The following is a 21,343-nucleotide window of genomic DNA, read 5'->3' as shown; positions in this document are numbered from 1 at the left end:
CCCTGCAAATTGTTGAACGTGAACAATACACCCTTGACTCTAAGCTCGACTAGAGATTTTCATCTCTGTACCATTTACCCTATTATGCAAGACAGAAGTTGATTAAAAAAGGCCTTGGGGCCTTCAGATGGTTCCCCGTGGATAAGCTCTGACTGATATTTCATCAGGCTTTGGTAAAACCCAATTCCCCAAACATCTAAAATCAGGTGGGATTAGATAACAATTACATTTATGTTTAGTTATAAAGAAGACAATAGACAGGTACTTTTAATTCATCGTCATCTTTATTGTACTGTAGTACAGTCGTTTTTAGCTCTAAAGCACCTCAACAGTAACAAATTGGTGATCTGCAGTTCCTGTCATTCCTTCACTGACGCACCAGCTACTTCCCCTCAGTGCTTGTTAGGAGGCCTACAGGACAGACTCCTTTACTTTTTGTATACACTTAACCCAGCTGCATAGCAGTTACAATATAAGTTACAATGTGGCTCATTCACAGCTCCACTGTGCTTCCACCATCCACTGAAAGCATTTAGGAAAAGGAGTGTTTACATTTGGTAACAGATGCTTTCTGGCTGCACTTTAATCAGTTTAACCCTTGTGAGTCTTGAGCTGCTTTTAATGTCATTTTAAAATTCTACCTTAATATACCACATAAAAAAAAAGATTATGACCACCTCTAACTTTGCCCACTGAGGGCCCTGTCTGGGTGGCAGTAAAGTTGGTGCTTTGAGTTTTTGTAAGCAAATATATTCTCCTTTAGTGTTTCTGTGAAAAAGGATTTTCCCTTATACAAAAATACAGGAGGAACTTGAGAGAACCCTGTGGCATTCTCTAACTTTCTTGTGGTTAGATTCTTGTTTTGGATACAAATGAAATTCACAAGTTGCCCAGATCTGTCATAACCTTCTCTACAGGGGGAAACACACTTGTGTGAATGAAGAACGATTGTGGCTTCATTTGTATAAATTTGTAGTTTACATTAGAAGTCAGAAAACCTCTCTCTCCCTGTCTCTTCCTATCTCCCTCTGTTCTAACACCTGACAGAGTAATGTCGCTTGGAGCTTTAGGATTTTCTAATATCTGACTGTGACTGTCGTCATAGTCACCTCCTCTTATAGTCGTCATGGAGATGTTTTTTCGGAAAAACGTTTTTTAGTGTCTAACATCATGCATCCTGAAGGATTCTCACCTTGTTCTGTCACAGTACAGCTGCTCTAATCACACCTCACTGACACCTGTAAGCTACTGTCATGTTCTTATTGCTGTGGGTCCCCTACTGCCACGAACTGATATTAAGTATGCAAATTTCAGATATCAGGGAAGAGCAATGACAATATAAATAACAGCCATGTAGACACGAGTAGTCATGGACAAGCCTTTTTTTTTTTTTTTGGAAAGCATACGCATACACGTGTACAAACAGTTAAAGTGAAGTGCAAAGATTTTGACGTCCTGTGCAGGGAGGAGAGAGGTCTGATGGCGCTCAGAGACTGCAAGACATCAAGTTCAACTCTGTGCTGCTTTAAATGTTTGGTCAGATTTGATGAGCAACCAGTCTTGCAGATAATTAGTTTCCCCACTTGTACTGCCCTCTCTTTTCCAACGTGGACATCACTTTTCTTTGTTTGCTGCAGTCCATCTTTCACGTTGTGTTGTACGTTGTAGCATTATCCATGCATGCTAACTTGCATTTAAACAATTGAACATGCTGCAGGTTTGGTTAGGAGTACCTGGGGCTTTTTCATATTTGGTTCCCAACTTTATTTGTATGAGTAAGACTCGTGGAGAAAAGTAGGACAAGCTTAAGACAAATATATGAAGATGTTCCTGCATGAGGCCCATTGTGTATCTCTGGGGTCCAATAAGCACATTATTGTGGAGCTTCTTGTGTACATCCATGTTTACTTAGGACTTTTCTTGTCCACATGTCTTAATGGGAGTAGTTCAGTGGAACGGTGGAAAACCTCTGACAGGATGTGAACAATGCTGCCTCCATGTTGGCCTCCATCCCCACGTGCAGGAGAGTGTCACATTTATGAAGCGACTGCTCCACAGCAGATCTTGAAAAGCTTTTTGAACATTTTGTCACACCTGACTTTGCCCCTTAAATGTCATTAAAATGAGTTTGTCAGATAATGCCATAGCTCAGTTGGTAAGGCAGTCATCCACGGACCACAGGGTCAGTGGTTTGATCTCCGGTCCCGGCTATATGTCGAAGTGTCTCTGGGCCAAACACTGAACCCCTAACAGCCCATTCCCCCTCCCCAACTGTACAGTGCTGGTCCAAGCACGGTAGAAATTGGGGGAGGGTTGCGTCAGGAAGTGCATTGGGCGTAAAAACTGTGCCAAATCAACATGCAGACAATGATCCACTGTGGCGAACCTGAACTCATGGGATAAGCCCAAAGGACAAATAAACAAACAAATAAATAAAAATAAATAATAATAATCATAATATTAATGATAATAATAATAATCTGAGCAGTCTGGAGATGACTGTTAGTACAGTAAAATATGTGCAAAAGGAAACAACTTGTAATTTTAAACTCTGTGACCCTTTCTTAGAGAAAATAAGTGAGGTTTAAGCAGACTGCAGACTGCTACCCTTCTCTTCTGTTACTCCTCATCTGTCTTTTTCACCTATCTTATACACACACTCACCCAATTTGTAGTAATACACTGGTTTTTGTATTAATTAATAAATTAATTAATTGGAAATCATTTGCCAAAATGTTGTCAGGTATATCCATTAACAGATCAGACTTAGGGATATGCGTTGCTCCAAGATAAATACCACTGGAGCATAAAAATATTGGGGAGGACAAAGAAATTGTAAATGTTCTGCACTTATATGGCGCTTTTTTACTTATTGGCACTCAAAGCTCTTTATACGGCTTCTTGTTCACCCATTCACACTCACAATCACACACACACTCACTCACTCACACACCAATGGGGGAGCTGGCTAACGCTCACCAGGAGCAACTAAGTTGGGGTTCGGTGTCTTGCTCAAGGACACTTTGACGTGACCGGAGGAGCCGGGGATCGAACCAACAAATTGGGGGATTGGTGGACGACCGCTCTGCCTCCTGCTCCACAGACACCCCAAAAAGTTGCATTGGACACCAGAACATGATGCAGGCATGCAGAGTTCACAATTATCCTCTTTCTTTTCCAGTCTGCAGTGCTGCTGAACTGTGTAGGAGGCTTTACCAGATTGTTTTACAGCATATTAAATAAGGTGATTTCATCTCCACTGCTCAATTTTGAAGTCAAGCGTGTCAGTAAACTGCTGACTTCCACATTTACCCCTGCTGACACCTTCACTGATTTCCCGGATATCTGAGACCACTGGAAAGGATTACGCACACCTATTTAACCCAGCTGACTTAAAAAGAAGTATAATGTGCTTTTTTCCCATCCAAAAATGGTAATTTTTCCAAGGAAGATAAGTTGAAGGGACTTCGGGACTGATGTGTAACTCAGCATTGTGCTAAATGGCTCTTCCGTGGTTTGCTTTAAGCATAGGCACTTAATAACATGCAACTGGCATCATACAGTAAGTGATAAATGCTGTCTATGCAGATACATAAGTCAGACAGATTCAATTAACAGCAACAACAAAACCTTAGCTTGTTCTAAACTAATGGCTTTAGCAATGCAGACAAGGCCTATTAATGCATGGAGGCAACCATGTGTAATAGGTGTAGTTCACACTGCTGTGGGCTTCAACATACAGAACATGACATAGAGGGGAAGCCTGTTTACTGTGTTGTCTCTGTGACAGGGAAGGACATGCTGAAGCTGTAGTAACACATATTCAAGCATGTGTATTAATAAACTGTAAAGGCTAAATGGTTATAGATTGTCTGAGCGTTAATGCTACATAGGTTTACTCAGACACTGAATCTCAAGCAAGTGCAAGTCAAAACGAGGTCCTTTTATAAAGTCTAGACTCTTTAAAAAAACATACAAAAGTTCCCTATGTGGCTTACAATGAAACCAACTGCAAAGGCCTCTCTACGTTTTAGTGATTCAAAGGGACACTCCAGTGATTTAGTATGAAGTGACGTGGGGATGATGTATCTTTGTACTCCAACCCTCAAGGTAGCATCTCACTGGTTACTTTGACAATAAGTCAATTTCTCCATTAGCTTTTAGATCATTGCACAAAATAAGCTCTGTGACAAACAGAAGTTTGTGATATTTACACATTTTGTTCAGCATTATAATCTTCACAGATCACGTTCAATTCTTCTTACCCAACTAGTATCTATTCCTATCTAGTGATCCTGTGTTATAAGCACAACAAAGCTGTTAAGGCTGACTAGTGAGTGTATGGAGACTGTCCTCCTGTGACAGACAACTACGTAGGTGGGTCGTTGGTACAAGCAAATGAACAACTACCATGATCCTTTTAAATTGGGGTGGAGTGGCTGTGGCAAATATAACAAAGTCACCCAGTGACCAAACTAGACCCCAGCACCGACAAGCAAGTTGTATTTCATGCTTTATAGTTCAAAATGTTTAAAATTATGGGTATTTATCCTAACCTGCCAAAACCGAAGTCGAAGATGATTTCAAAATGTTTGTCCAAACCCAGCCCAAATCCTCGAGTACTGACGGGTCAGACTCAGTTCAGGAATCCAGCCTCTAATTCTGACAGGAAGGTGGTGTGGGTGAATGGGTCAGCGGTTTGTTTCTTTGTTGTCACATGAGTCATGTGACATGTATCATGTGACAATTTAGTCAATTCATGAAAAAGGATTTTATTTTAATAATGGTGTTTATTTAATACTTAACCCAAACCCTGATGTCCCTGATACACAAACCACTATGTTCGCACTGTTTTAACCCAGTGGAACATTGTGTAAAACTAGCTGCTGCATGTGTCATGGTGCCCGCCCTGCTACGTATAGGTTCTGTTTCAATGATTCAGTGGTCCTGTGCGTCATTTTAGTGGGACAAACCACCTGTAAGGCTATAATGTTCGTATTTTTGATGATAATATATAATGTTCCTGACAGCCTCTTTGGTCTCAGAGGTTGTCACTTGTCAGCAAAAGCCTTGTAAGGATATATTTAAAAATTAATTTTATGTGGTAAAACATGAAAATCTATTCTTTGTGTTAATCACAGAGCTTATTTCAACTATTTAAGCAAAAACCCAGTCAAACCCAGTGATTTCTGCAGAACTCTACTGCAGTACTTTCAGGACTGCTCTCATCATCCAGCCTTTTGCACGTGGTACCGGCCCTAATTTTAAAGTGTTCCTCAATCCTCTCCACAACATGTCAGTTAAATGTCATCAACCAGTTCAGACATTGTGCTAACAGCAAGTCATAGAGTAAATAATTAAAAATTAAACCAGATGGATAATATAAACAGAAACATACAGTGATTTTTGTTTACATGTAGTAAATAGTCACAGGATCTGTAATTTTTCATTGTGTAACATCTTGAAGGTTTTGATTGTTAAAAGCAAAAACTGCAGTAGTTACAGTACACATTTTTATTATATTGTAAACTTATTATGTTTCACCTTTTCAGAAACAACAGATGAAACTATAATTTAAACAGAGGTGTAAAGCAGCTAGTTCAGATGCAACACAGGAACTTGGCTGTCTGACAGTTGTCTAAAGACTGATTATTACTCCCTCTGACTAGCTGATTAAGACATGGAATATCACTGGAGTGCCCTTTTTTTTAACATGATTTCTTCATCTTTTAGAAATCATTGAGTTTTAGTAAACTTTCTGTTGTCTCAATTTAGCCATTAAATGATGATAACCCTGGAAAACTGCGGATCCCTCGAGGCTTATGCTAATACGTAATCACACAATGTGTGGAGGTTAAACACTGTCTCTAGTTGTAGACTCTCCTCAGCTGAGCCAATGTTAACATGGCGTTACGCTTATTTTTTTCACTGAAGTACTAGTACTGTATACAGTACGTAGGGCATAGTCAACAGATAAGGGCTAATTTGATCAAACACACAAATCTCTTCAAATGCATTGAACAGCTTTAGGATGCATAATGTTAATGCATTTTAGGATCATTGTGATTTATATCAACTTCAGTCTGAATGAAAAGCAAAACTACAATGATCCAAGCTGTAATTTGGCCAAAGTATTGCTTTACGTTAGACCAAGTTAGAGATATGGCACAAACTTTCCAAGACTGTGACTTCTCTTCTTCATGTTCTTCCTTAACTAATAGACATTCCAGTCTCTACAGACATAAAGGGAAAGTGCAGTCAAGGACAGCGTCCCACGACCATATTGATTATTTGTTGGTCCAGCAGGAATGTAAGGCAGCCCTGGGGCTCCTGAAGACATCTCTAGTTAGATAAAAAAGACAGGTTTATGTGCTTTAGGGTGCAGTTGTACTTGTGTCAATCCATCAATGGCTTAGGTGGTACAAAGATCCCAGCAGCCCCCCACCTCCCTCCTTCGAATATATTAATCCTTCTAGACGTATAAGATGTCTTCTTTGTACTTTTCAACTGTGAACCAAAAGGTTTTATAGAGTGTTTGGTACGTTTACTGCTCCTGGAACTATATGGAATACTCAACTCTGTCGAAACATTTTAGGGAATGGTTCAGGCTTGCAACACAACAGAACCTTTTTAGAATGTGTATTCAAGCAAAAGACGTTCAGTAACAGGACCTGTACTGTTAGGTGCTTCTTTGTGGATTTTAAGATTACTGAAATGCCCAAAACATATTTTATAGATCTAGATTTTATAGGTTTCAAACAGCAGCACTGCCTCACTCCACAATCTTTGAAGAACCATCCTTTTCTGGATGGAGACATTGCTGGTTTTGTTATGCAGTGGCCTGGAGAAACCCCCATAGACATGGTGTGTAGATTGCCTGTCTGAATGTCTTAGTCGTCCAGGTGCTGCTCCTCCCATGTGGAGGTGGGGATTGCACTGTAGGGGTCCATGATCACCTTGGCACAGCGGATGATCATGGCCACCAGCAAGAGGCAGAGGAAAGCGATGCAGGCAAGCGTCAGACCCTGGTCCACATCCACAAAGGCTGGCTCCGCTGTGCCCTCCACCTCCATGACTGTTTTTGTCTGCTGCTCCTGTCCTCAGGCACGCCCCCACACTCTCTCATCATCCTGAGGACCTGCTGGCGAATCACAGACAAGGGAAGAAGGGAGATACGTTAAGTCATTTAGAGGGTAGAAGGATGTGCAAGGACAGCAAATAAAGCCTGGATGTCAAATGTCCAAAACGCCTGAGGTTACAATCCTACGTCTTTATCTTAGGCTGTTGTCCCAGAACACCATTGGTTCAGGTCTTCATGAGAATTGGCCCTCACAACAGTTCAGCAGTGGATTCAGCAAGATGTAGCACTGTCCATCACAGCAGAGGTTGAAATCACAAATTACTTCACTGATCCGACTACTGTAGCAATTGTAACTGTTATTATAGAGAATTTGAAATAACATCATGTCATCTGAACTGTTGCAGGACTGTATGGACTAAGCCCTTCTACAGTGGGTGGTTTTGTTTGGCTCAAAGTTTAAATTGTTTAAAAAAAAACAGGGATAAACCTTTAAATGGTATTTTACAACATACAACATAGGTGACCGTCCAGTCAGTTCAGTGGTGCAATTATTCTGTTAATAGCCGAACATGTTGCATTCGGACTAGTACAAATCAACTACTGCACAAAACTTGCTTGTATGTCTAATTGTAATTTATATGAATTTGCATTAAATATTTTTTTGTTTGTTGGTTTTGTCCTTTCGGCTTATCCTGTGAGTTCGCCACAGTGGGTCATTGTCTGCATGTTGATTTGGCACAGTTTTTGCACCGGATGCCCTTCCTGACGCAACCCTCCCCAATTTCTACCAGGTTTTGGACCAGCACTGTGTGGCTGGGGATGGGAATGGGCTGTTGGGGATGTCAGTGTCTTGCCCAGGGACACAGAGCGGCATGCGAACCTGTGGTCAGTAGGCCACTGCCGCCACTTGCATTAAATATTATATTGACGAAATAAAAATCTTTGTTTCACCTTTTTTGCCATTTCAAATTAGGCGAATACACACTTTCACACCCAACTGTAAATGGACCAGGTTGTAGCCAAAGTTAGTTTCGTGGCCTGTTCCCTTTGTAGAAACCATCCTCAGCTTACTGTCTTTCTCTTCAGTTCTCTCCGCTGCTGTTACTACTACTGCTGCATATTTAAGATATGAGACGAAAAGAACTTAGAATTTATACCCTAAAAATGTAAGTATCTATACAGAATTTCTTTGTATACAAAAATGCTAAAAATATAAATAACCTAAAATTCAACTGCCGTTTCTTCAGATCTTGCATTATTCATTCATTCTTCGATGAGATTTTACTGAATAAACAGCGCAATGACCTGGACTGGATGGGACTAAAGAGGTTTTATATTAACCTGCAATCAAATGCAATACAAACCCAAATACTAAAATACTTAAAATACTTGATTAGATGAATAGGATAAAAGACATGTTTATAGACCTTTATAAAAGTATCTGTGTGCAACAATTCAAGAAACAGGTTCAAGTGTACAAGACTCTTAAGAGAATAGTAGAATTAATCTGACAAAATAAATAATAGCACCATAAATATTCTGAATGCGTGCAAAGCTGAGGAATTAAAAGCCTTGTTGTTTCACAGTGATTTGTCTTGACCAGAGTGCTCCATAAATCCATCCCCTGCTGCAAAGCGATAAGCCACATTGAATCACTAAAGGAAGGAGCACACAAAAATGGTCAGAGGTGCTTTAATCTTCACCATTGCAGTTAACTCAGTTTATCCTCCTTCTTTGTTCTGGACTACAAAAGAAAGGAAAATGTAGCAATGGCTGGATGGAGCATGGCAGGGATTAACCTGAGAGGCCCTCTGTGATTTGGAAATGAATGACCATGATCTTTCCTAACACTTTACAAAATAGTTTTTGTTGCCAATCATAGTTTACTGTCTCAGTAATCACATTACTGAGACAGGAACAGTAACTAAATAAGAGTTGAACTCCAAACCACAGAGAATCAGGTAGAATCTCCCCCTCACTAAAGCTGTGCTAATGTGTCAGCTGTTCATGGATGTGACCTCTGGAGGCAGTAATAATTCTATTAATTCAAGTCCCACCAACAGTCCTACAGTGCTCCAGACCTGGGACAACATCCTCCCGCTTGCCACATGATTCTTCTACGTCAGCCCAGCTACGTCTGCTGCTACGTCAGCCCAGGTTCAGATGTTGGCTGCTATCACACCTGCAGGTTCCAACGGTCAGCTGATCCCACACCTCCCACAGAATCTGGCTCATGACATGCCACCAGAGTCTCCAGGCCAAAGCCATGTCTTCATGCTGCTCCACATCGACATCACCCTCATCCAGTCTGTTTCTGAATCAGCTGACCCAAGTTAAACCATAGTTGGCTGACATCATGCTTGCTCCAGCCCATGGCTTGCCAACGCCACACCTACTCTGTTCATTCCTATCCATGACACAAGTAATAAAAAACTAACTCAAAAACAAAATTTATTTTGATTACAAGTGGTTTGTATTACAATGAGAAATCGTAATGCACTTTTGTGGAAACAAACTACAATTAGACATTTTGGTGGAAGACTTTGATATACAGTCATTTTTAATTTTATGTTTTTTTTGTGTAAAAAATAATAAAAATCATGTGATTGTTGTGGGTGTTAGTATTAGGCAAATACAATCTCAGACAAACAACGCATAACCTTTTTCCCTGTGATTATTTATTTATTTATTGAACAAAAATTTTGCCAAAAGGAAAAAAACATGTGGGCAGAACTAGGTGCCCCTTACTGCTTCTATAGGATTTAAAAGAAATTATTGCAGACAGTGCCTGCTAATCATCAGCCTTTGATTAACTGATCGTCAGCAAGTCTGCAAACACCTATAAAAGCAGAAGCTTTGTCAGTTTGCTGGTCTGGAGCATTCAGGTTTGTGTTAACACAAAGGCAAAATCAATACTCTTAGAGAGGCAACTCTTGGTCCACATCAACTTGAAAAGTTATAAAACCATTTCCGAACAATTTGGAGTTCAGTTTTCTGCAGAGAAAAATATTATTCACAAATAGATATAGTTCAAGACAGTTGTTAATCTTCCCAGGACTTGATGTCCCAGCACATTCAGCCCAAGGTCACACTGAGAAAAGCTCATAGAAATACTAAAAAAAAAAACAAGAGCTCCATCTCAGAGCCTACAGGCCTCACTGAGCATATTAAATGTTAAAGTCCATGACAGCAAAATGAGAAGAACACTGAACAAGTGGTTGGTAGGGTTGTCAGGAGAAAGTGTCTGCTGTCCACAAAACAGCATGTGAACAAACCACAAGACCAGAGGATTCTTGAGGTAAATGCAAGGCCATCTGCTAAAGCTTGGTTGAAATTGGACCACGTACCAAGACATTAATCTGAAGCAACAATTCCCGAAACCTCAATGAACTGAAGCAATGTTGTAGAGTACAATGGGCTAAAATTCCTCAACAATGATGACTGTCTTTACATACACTGAAGAAACCGGGTACTCTGATGGTGATGACAGCGCAGGGGGAGAGACACATGTAGCTGATCAACAATCTGAATTTTAAAAAAATCCAAAATTCAAAAATTCAAAAAAATCCAAAATTCATTTTCCTTAAATAATTGAATAAAAGTGTGAGAGTCGTATTGTGCAAAGTCAATTGAAGCATTTTTTGATTAAAATGAAGAAAACCATCATCACATGTTAAAATGTGATACAGTATATTTGTGACTGTGTTGCAGCCTCACACGATGCATCTAAAAACTACCAATGTATCAAATTACTATGTTTAATGTGACAGACAAATCAAAGAGTAGCTGGTGAACACAGTGGCACATTCAGCGGTTAGACGTCTTTTCTAAGAGGCTGTTGGAGGCTAAACCAGCAAGCAACGTTGAACTTCTCCATTTTACTTAATGCGTACGTTTGTCACTGCTTGAAGACGTTTAAATTCTACTTCAGAAATAGAAGTAGATAGCAGTTGGTAGCAGCACTTACTTCTACACATTGGTGCCAAGCCACCATGTGGCAACACAAGCAAAGCATGTCATGCTGTATTTGAAATGAAATCTCCTGTAAATTTGCTGATGCAGGAATCCAAGCCAAGGTGAGATTGAGATTGTGAAGTAGAAAGTTAATTTGCAGCTCCAAGCTAGAGAAGGGACAGATACTAGGTGCTGTGGGTAAAGATAAATGCAGACTGTCTGTGTTATCACTTAAGTCTTACTATATGGTGACACCCAACCAACGTCCCTACAGTAATTGACTACAGTGATTAACAAGCTGCAAAAGTGCTCTACCTGAAATATGCACACAGAAGATGGAAAGGAAGAGGAAAAGCTACAAATAATGCACAGCTGTGGAAGTGTTGTCTCTGGTGTAATTGTCACAACCTACTCTAAATTGATTGAAACTGTACTAAGGGCTGTCACTTACAAAGCATATCCCAAGCAATAATAATAATACCACAACTCATGAGTAAAGGACTCAAATAAAAATAAATACGTAAAATGTGCTAAAAATAACAAATGGTGTTTGTGGGCTCATTTGAGAAGAGTATCATCAGTGTGAAGTTTGTGAATATGTTTTCCACATGCCTGCATAGGTTTCCTCCCACAGTCAGCTTAGCTACAGTCCTTGTCTGGTCGCATTACATTAAACATTTCAATCAACCACAACATTAAAAACCAGCAGGTTGTAGCTGATTGATTTGTGAGGTTTGACAAAAGTTTCTGTTGTGTTCTGTGCATAACAAAACACAGTTGTAAATTGGTTTAATGCACAGATCTGCAGAACTGCTGAAAGTTTAGAGGAGATCTTTGGAGCATAAACTTTTGATAAATAACTAAATGGACATTTACTGACATAAAATGTCATTAAAATCCAGTGCAGCCAGGCTCTTCGAGTGCTGCCCCTCCCCATCCAATTCTCTTGTGATCCACAGCAGTGAAAATCTCTGGCCAGCACCCCAATTAATCACAGCCTACCTGCCAGCCTGGGGAATGTAAAAGAAATACAGTGGAGGAAGAAATCCAGGAGGAAAGGGAGGCACATGACAGAAAGACTTAGGGTCGGGAAGACAAAAAGGTGAAAAGCTGAAAGTGAAATGTGAAAATGTGCCCATCTGTGATTTGAAACACTTGAGAAAGAGAGAGATTGATTCAAGATTCAAAAATGCTCTTTATCCCAGAGGGACCGTGCACAGGGTGTGTAAGTTGACTAGAAGAGTTTAAGAGGCTGATGGAAACCAACACACACACACACACACACACACGCAGACCAAACTAAACATAGATATTAAAGCAAAAATATTTGATGCAATGGAATGGAATAATTTCCAAGAGCGTTTTTAGAAAACACATACAAATTGTTAAAATTCAAGTCGATTCTCAAAACATCTTTGTCAACATATGTACAGTGTTTAGAATTTACTGTCAAGTAGCACAGTAAGAATTACATGGGTGCTACTACGAACAAAGGCCGAACTATAGGCATCATACAACTGATCCGTTAATTAGATCTTCACTTTAACACTTCAATTTAACCAAACACAAACCTCAAACATCTTAATACATGAGGAATGAATTACAACTGATGAATTGTTAATGATATGAGTGAATCAGTTGCTATGATATGCAAAGATTTCACACAGATGGTTGTGTTATTAACTGCAAATAGACCATGTCGAGTATATTGTGTTTGGTGAGAGGAAATGTGTGTGTCAAAATGTAACCTGAACAGTCCGTATTAATGGCTGCCAGGGAGCTTTCTGCAAGAACATGAAGTTGCTTGTTGTCATGTGGCAGCTTTTGCAATTTCCGTATTTGTAACGCAAAATGTCCCTCTGACTATAGAAATGAAATCAGCTTTTGGTCAGAGGTATTGGCCAGAGTTGGAGATGTTACCCTCACACTTGTGTTCAGTGTATCAGAGGTTGTTTGTACCTGTTATCTCATGCAAATCAACGAACAATTTGTTCAAATACAGTATCTGTTGAAACTGTGATTTGTTTAGGGTTAGGCACTAAATCTAGATGTAATGTGGTCAGTACCTTTACAACATGTAGTCAAATTACAATCTCCTATGTCAAAGTGCTGAGCTTTGTGTCTCATACCTATCTGTTGTTTTTGGCTGCACATTTAACAAATCAGTCGGACATATGTTGCAGGAGGACAGTCTCACATGATAAATGTGAGGACAGTGACTGGGTTTTGCCTCCTCAGGAGAGTTTCCCAGCCTTAAAAAGGACTGTTGAGCACTTCAACACATCTGTATTTTACACCGCTGGCAGTGGAGTTTCATAGTTGATGCTGAGGTTCCCTGTCATGCAACAGATGGACAGGAGCTCAGTGCTAGTTGACAAATACACTGCATGGATGTGTTGCAGTAGTTGTTGCCGTACTGCATGTGGTCCTTAGTCTGGTGTTGCTCAGCAAGTGCAATTCAGCAATTATGGGGTCACTTCTGATGCCTTCCCTCACTCCATACTGAGTGCGAATATTAATGTAGAAGGTTCATAGTGAGAGCACACATCTGCTGTATTGGTGTTCTGTAGGGGCAGATTGGGAGGAAAGAAAAACGGAGGCAGAACTGTTGTCACTGCCCCTCCCCCATCCCCTGCCCACTCTGTTTGCTCTGAAATGAGCAGGCCTCTCACTCTCCCTCGCTCTTTTTCTTCTTCAGGCTAAACTTGGGTGAAGTGGGAACTAGGGAGAACCGAATGACAAAGCTGCCTCTGTAATTCTCACAAATGAGTCTTCAGTGGAAAGGCTAGAGAACTTGAGTTCAGCAGGAGCACAGCGCACATAATGGACCTACAAGCAGGTCTGCAGCCCTGCAGCCTCCACATGCTTCACCATCTGGTACATCACTAAACTCACTGGTGCCAACCTACACTGAAATACACACCCTATTTACTATATTATGGTTGTGTCATTAAAGGACCAGTGGTACTGATAGGGTGCATGGTATGGAGACAATCTGGGAATAAGGTAAGTAAGCAGGCTTTTCATGATGTCAAAGCAAACTCTGATATCAAAAATAAACAAATGTTTATTTCCTTGTACAAGAGGCATCAGCAAAGGATTCAGGCTCAAGCACTTTCTTGATTTTTGCTGAACTTCCTCTCATGTCTAGACTCCACCTTACATTTACTAGTTTCTGTGATAATGATCAGGCAGTTCGTGCTTACTGAAGGAAAACAGGTAAGAATCAAGCCAATATTTACACTAGTTTTACCTGTCATTTAACTGAAGGGTGCATGAACCTGCACCTTTCACATGTGGAGAAAAATAGCAAGTACCTCCCATCTTCATGACCACAGTACCTAATGTAGTACACTGTAAGAACAGCATCAGCAGAGCTGGGGCATTTTAAGTATTGCTTTGGTTTGTATGGCTGTTTGCACTGACAAACATTTAAAGCCCACTGAGAGCCTAAAAAGATTTACAGATTTAGTAACATGCTCACCTGGTATCCAGGAAATGCCCCAGTTTGAACAAAGACCTATGTCGCAACAGAACAGTTGGGTGACCACTGAGCTACTTAGTCCAACTCCTGCCACTGATAAGGGACCACGGCCTGCTGGACAAATGCACAACTAACTAAACAACTAAACAACTAAGATCCAAACACAGATATGTTTTACAAGGAACCTAACTGCACCTGGATTATGTTTTCTATGTTTTTTTTTTAATTATGGGAAGATTTTGACCAATAACATAAAAGGAAGAGCACAAATACTCTCAGACAATAATAACATAAAAAAAGTGGGGACCAGTCAAAATGTGCTCACTCAACAATAGTATAAAATAAAACTTAAACTGTTTCTGACACTGCTGGCCATAAAAGTAAACACACACACACACACACACACACACAGAGGAGTGGAGCAGTGACCAGTGGGTGTGACGTACAGCCTCCATCAATTCAGCTTCACACTGGAGAAACTATTTTCCAGGAAGTCTCCTCGTAGCAGTACTCACCGGATAAAATACTCTATATGAGTCTAGAAAGGCTTTGAATGTAATAAAAATACTAACTTGGACAGATTTGAAATTTCTTTACTTCACTGTGAATGTTTCACTACATCTTTATCTATTAATGCAAAGAACCAACCTGATATTTGAATAAGTCTTCAAATGCATCAATCCAGAAGGTATTTTCTTGTATCTTTTTAAATGGCTTCAGTAACTGATATGTTAATAATGTTATTATGGTTCAGGAACAAGGTGCCTCTTTGGATGGATTTGTGTTTTGTCACTGACATGTCACATAATGTTATTTCATCTTTTTAAACAGCAATCAGCTGGATACGGGTCAATGTGGGAAAACTGTGCTGTTAGCGATGACGGACAGGTGTCAGAATAGATGCATTTCAGTTTGCTGTGTATGAGAGTGCATGTTGACCTCTGTCTGACATTAACACCATCTGTCATTTCGGCTGAAACCATGTGTAGATAAAATAAAGGTCTTGGACAACACTGGACCTGGTCCCATGCTGCGAGATTTACAGTAATGTTGTTTTTAAGTGATGCAGGAACAAACTTATGGTGGTAATCACATCTAAGTCCTAAAGGAGTCACACTGTGTGTCTGCCAGCACTGTTAAATGTAACACTCGTCTCCGACGACCCTGGACATCGCCCCTCAAAGTACCAATAAAAACCAGGTGCCAGTCACCGTAGGTGTTGTGAATGTCATTTACAAAGAACACTGTGGGCTATTTGTAAGGTTATATTGTATCACGTCTGCTACTGCTATAACAAACACTAACACTATGGCAGTAACTTGTACTATATATCTACTGCTGAGACAGTTATTCTAAGAAAATGGCCGCATTTGTCTTCTCAACAAGTGCCCCCAAACAGCTCCAGGTAACAACGCGAGACCTGTAGCTGCCTTTGGAACTGAGAAAGTCAGTTGGTGACACTAGGGTCTAACTCAACCACTAACGTCTGACTTATGTCTAGTACACGTAACTGCTTCTTCTATTATAATTTACATTGCTGTTGCCATAATATCACTGCTCCTGCTGCAGTACTATTTCTATGCATACAGTATTTTTATACAGACATTTGGTTCAGGATGAATTAATCTAGTTGTGGTGAGAAGAAACTGCTTTTAATTGTTGATAGGAATTTGGGAACCAACAGTATTGTCACATCTTAAATCATACGCTTTGTTGACTTGCTCTCACACATAGATCGTCTACACTCCACTTTCTGCCAGATTGTCAACATTAAAACTGCTGACTGTGTGCGTGGGACACAGTTTCTGGATGTGGTGTTGTAGTATTGTTCCGATGTAATATTTCAGTGTGGGCAGCACGGTGGTGGTGTGGTTAGTGCTGTGTGCTGCCACCTCACAGCTACAATGTTGTGGGTTTGCATCCGTGACTGTTCGTGGTCTTTCTGTGCTCCAGTTTCCTCCCACAGTCCAAAGACATGCATGTTAGGTTCATTGGTGACTCCACAATTCCCTGTATTTGTGAATGTGAGTGTGAATGGTTGTCTGTCTGTGTATGTCTCTCTGTGTTGGCCTTGAGATAGACTGGAGACCTGTCAAGGGTGGACCCCACCTCTCGCCCTATGACAGCTGGGTTAGGCTCCACGACCCTGCACAGGATAAGTGGTTGCAGATAATACAGTAGATAGTAATAATCCAAAAAACTGATCAGTGGACATTATATAATATTTATCTTTATTATTCATTTGAGTAAACTCATACTTCAAGGTTTATTCACCTCTTTCCAGTTTGAGGATCAGATGTGTCTGAACTTTAGATAGAGAAAACAAGTATAGTCATTTGAGATATTATCTTATTTAATACATTTTTGCTGCAGCAAGATTATTTTATTCCTAATGAATCCACTCATGTAGTAAATATCACTTTTAAGGGAAACAATGATGCTGGGTCTTTAACTGATAGATAAATGTCTGTTATGGTGGTGCCTGCCTTTGGTCCTGGACCTCAGTCAGCTCAGTGTCATTAGTGAAAATGTTTGCTCACATGTCTGTGTAGAGCAAAGAAAACTGAGCAGTTTTTTGGCTTTGGAAAAATCTGGACTGAAAACTGACAATCTGAAGATCACTTCCCACACAGCTGTGAAATGTGCAGTTATGTCATCGCTGTTTTCTCATAGTTTCACAGCAAAAGAATTCACGTGTGAATACACTTGTGCCAATAGATGTTCATGTTTTCTTTTAGCTTTTGTTGATTGTGTCACTGACATCAGCTATAGGAGCGATGTCACTTTGAGCATGTAGCCTCACAGACTCGTACCAAATTCCTGGCTCTTGTTCACCCTCAGGCCATAGCCTGTGATCAGGAGTGGCAAGTTAAATAATGATTTATTTAGTGGGTCTGAAAGGTGGAGAAGCTCTGCCATAGACAACCAGTGCAGTAGTGACAAGTCATATAATATGTATAGAATATTCATCAAACTCGACCTCATCCATCATGTCATACGTGGGCCACTAGCTGGATGAGATCCCAGTCAGAGCAACATAACAAACTTGATGGATTGCGAGATGCACACTGAGTTCATTTCAAAGGAAGAAATGATTATATTTTTAATAAAGGAGTGAATTTCCTGCCCTATTCCCTATATTCTATATTCCCCATTATTAAAATAATAGCTCTGTTTGTTTTAGTTTTACTTCTGCTGACATCATGATATATGGTGAATACTAAATTCCTTTTCACTGGAATATTTTAGCAGGGAGGATTTTCTCCACAACATACTTTACTACATACAGATAATGGGCCTCTGTGCCAGCCGCCTCAACCAGGATTAACACTTTTATCGTTGCAGTAATATAGTGGTTGGATTTCTGAATGTGAATTGGGGTTTGCCTGAGGCAGGGTTTGCAGCTGGACGTCTTTCAACAACTCATGTACATACAGTATGTGTAATTAATACAACTAAAACTGACTAAATGATGTGTGTTGTTTTTAAATGTATGTTAACATCTCTGGGTTCATTCTAAATGTGAAATATTTCAAATATGTTTTTAGTGGAGGTATGTCCACAACTTCTGTTAATGTGAAGAGGTGCTCTTGACACTCTGACACAGACTCGCAGTCTGAGATATTTACTTCTAAAGGTTTTTTCATTGAGGTTCACCCTTCTGACCAATCACATAAGATCAAACCGTTAAACTTGATTCCCAGCAGTTGCATATTGTAGCTTTAACAAACATTAGCTTAAGCATTAAGCCCACTCAGAAGCCACATTAGTTACCACATAGGCTGAAACTGACGCTCACGGCCCAAAATAACAAATTTATTTTGCAACTACGGCAAGAGTCAAACTCTTTCAATCAGTCGCTACACAGTTGACGACAAAATACATCTAACAATATCCCAATATCACAAGGTGATTTTACTAGAGAGAAAACCCCCCACTGCCCTGTGCATCTGCCCTTTTTGAAAAAGAAAGTTTTTTTGATTTATTCCTGTCTGTAGTTCTTCTTGTACCCAGCTGTCTTTGACCTGCAAGACCTACAGTGAGTATCTAGACTGGAATATTTCAGACACTCAATATGGTATTAGAATTAGTACTGTATTCCCTACTCAATGAAAAAAAAACTAAAACGTTTTAACATAATGCATCAGATTTTATTCTTTTTTTTTTTTTTTTGTTTGAAGACAGAAAAGCTGAACACTGTAAATAAGTGAATAATAATTGATGAATTTTGTGAGAGTTGCACACATATTAGAGATTCATCATTTTCTCAATAACTAATAATAATCTGTCAGGGGATGTTTGTTTTCACTTTTTCACAGGTACATTTTTAGAAAATGTCTGGAATCAATGAAAAACATTTTTGCAAAAAGGTGGTGGTGAAGGTCAAGTGAATCCCGATTTCATTTAGTGTTTCTAAGCAACTAAGAAATTCTATAACCCAGGTGTGGCCAAACTACTGTGGGCCGTGTCTTGTTGACTTCATTAGACTTCAATTCCAATTAGAAATGATGTTAGTGACAATAACTACTTTACTAAAGATGTGTATTGTGCTTTGTATGCAGGAGATAACAGACAGTTTTGGACTTTTCCTTGTTGACATTGTTGTAATTTACCAATCAGCTGAGTTATGGTTCAAGAGTTTTGTCTTTGAAATCTAAAATAACTATTTCTTAAAGAAAAGTCAAGGCCTTGTTGAAAAAATTAGCTTATGAGAAGGATATACTTGTATGAAATAATGTATAATATCTTTTCAGAAAAAAAAAACAGTAACCCACTTATTGGAATTCAACTTTACTTTAAAGCAAAAGTAAAACTTCTGGCACAAGCTCACCTGCTGTCAAAGTGCATGTACGAGGAAACACAACAGGTTTTCCAAAACCTCGATGACGCTCACTGATGTCTCCACCATGCACTAGCCCCCACTTGCACAGTTCTACAGGGGTTTGGGAAAGTCTGTGTTTTTTGACTTCGTATACATATATGACATTTGTTTTTTTTACGACACTGAACAAGAGCAGACTTTGGTTCAACATAAAAAACAGTCACCTCTATTTGCTGAGAATATTATTAATGCTCACAAGGAGATTTTAGGAGCTTTGCTGCAGCACCATATTCAAAAAGGACAGAGGATATTGTCTAGTATGCACTACGTCAGTGTACGAATCAGTGTCTGAGAATTCATTCGGACTCTCCTTGTCACCTGTTTGCTAACATCCATCTATCTGTAACTAATCATCCTGTTCAGAGTCATTGGGAGCTGGAGCCTATCCCAGCTGTCATTTGGCGAGAAGCGGGCTCCACCCCGGACAGGTCCCCAGTCTGTCTCAGGGCCAACCCAGAAACAAATACACAGACAGAGAACCAGTCGCAATCTCATTCACACCTATGAACATTTTAGAGTCACCAACCTAACATGTATGTCTTTGGACTGTACCCGAAGGAAACCCACACAAGCATGGGGGGAACATGCAAACTCCACACAGAGAGGCTGCAGTTGGCAGGTGGTTTCGATTTGGGGTCGTTTTACCTGTGAGGCAGCAGCGCTAACCACTCTGCCACTGTGCTGCCCATCAATGAACTCACGGATTCTGAAAATAATAATCAGCTGCAGCTCTCACTGAATATATAGCATTCTTTATTATTATTGCTCATTATAAACCATTCCAACCAATTCAGTGTTTAATGTGTTTGTGGAGGCCCCGGTGCAGCCTAGCAATCATCAGTTGTTGAAGATATACCTCACAAGCAGTCCAGGATTTTACTTGGATTTTGGCGAAACTTAACTCAAGGAACAACAGCCCAGAAAAGGGAAATTCCACTTACTGTGTGTTTATACGATTTCACGCATCACTACACTAAGTTAAGAACCTCAAAACCCATGTGATCATTATACACACATTTCTTTCTGCTAGAACCTCCTCACACACACCCTCAGAACATTACTGACTGTTATCTAGCACAGCCTTGATCACAATATGCAGTAACAAATGGGAAACTGTTGCCCGTGTAGTGCAGACAAAGAAAGAGAGCAAGCCAGAGAGAAGAACCTGAAGGCTTCTTACCTGCTTCCCTCACATCCTGCACCGCTGCTGAAGGTAAGACGGCTCCTGGTCTGCACTGAGGAACCGCCACGAAAGAGAGAAAGGAGAGAGAGAGGGGGAAGTGAGGAGTTAAGACAAGGTGACAAGTTAATGGAAAGGCTGCATGGGTGGGGGGGGCAGATGGGAGGAAGGGGCCAGATGGATAGAGAACATGGGGAAAAGAGTCACTGTGCTGCTGCTGCATCCTCTGTCTGCATAGTGAGCCCCACAAATGGAGCAGAGCAGAGTGCTGCACACATGCCTGCTCCTGCTCCCCTCTCACTCGCTGTGTGTGCGCCGCTGCCTGTGTGTGTTCGCAAGAAGGAGGCAGCAAGTGTGTGTGGCAACACATCAGATGTGAGATATCCCACTAAAACAAGTCTTTCTGGTCGAGTATCTTTATATAATAGAGAGATTATGGTAATTATAGCTTTGGTAAAGATTAAACCTTTATTAAAGGATTGGTATATTATGTTGTCAGGAGCTAAAATAAATCATGGAAACAACAAACTACTGATGAATTCATCAAATTAACAAATGCCGTTTATTGCATTCCTCTTTGCCATTGAACTTAATGGTTGACTAAAAACACAATAACAAAAATAAGCCATGCTGCACTGGGTGAATTGTTTCTTCATTACCATGAACTCACAGACTGAAGTTTATTTAAACGCCATCATGTAGAGAATATTTGTGACTTTTTTTAGGCAACAACAGTCACCATTTCAAGACAATTTGAATTAG

At 40.1% G+C, this 21,343-nt stretch overlaps 1 protein-coding gene across 2 annotated transcripts; it reads right to left on the bottom strand.

Annotated features, from left to right (window-relative positions):
- Window positions 1-288: 288 nt before the first annotated feature.
- On the bottom strand, window positions 289-20,865 carry LOC137122613 (cortexin domain-containing 1 protein-like). Of its 2 annotated transcripts, none has more exons than XM_067496121.1 (2): window positions 20,582-20,865; window positions 289-7,141 (listed from the first exon to the last, which is right to left on the bottom strand). In XM_067496121.1, exon 2 carries the CDS (start codon window positions 7,071-7,073, stop codon window positions 6,891-6,893), a length of 183 nt encoding a protein of 60 aa, XP_067352222.1. In that variant the 5' UTR covers window positions 7,074-7,141; window positions 20,582-20,865; the 3' UTR covers window positions 289-6,890. The 2 variants fall into 2 exon arrangements, with proteins under 2 accessions (XP_067352222.1, XP_067352223.1); XM_067496122.1 differs by having other exon boundaries at window positions 289-7,138.
- Between the last annotated feature and the right edge of the window lie 478 nt (window positions 20,866-21,343).

Source organism: Channa argus, chromosome 2 (assembly GCF_033026475.1).
Source record: "Channa argus isolate prfri chromosome 2, Channa argus male v1.0, whole genome shotgun sequence".
Classification (NCBI taxonomy): domain Eukaryota; kingdom Metazoa; phylum Chordata; class Actinopteri; order Anabantiformes; family Channidae; genus Channa; species Channa argus.
This window is presented reverse-complemented; position numbering and strand designations above follow the sequence as displayed.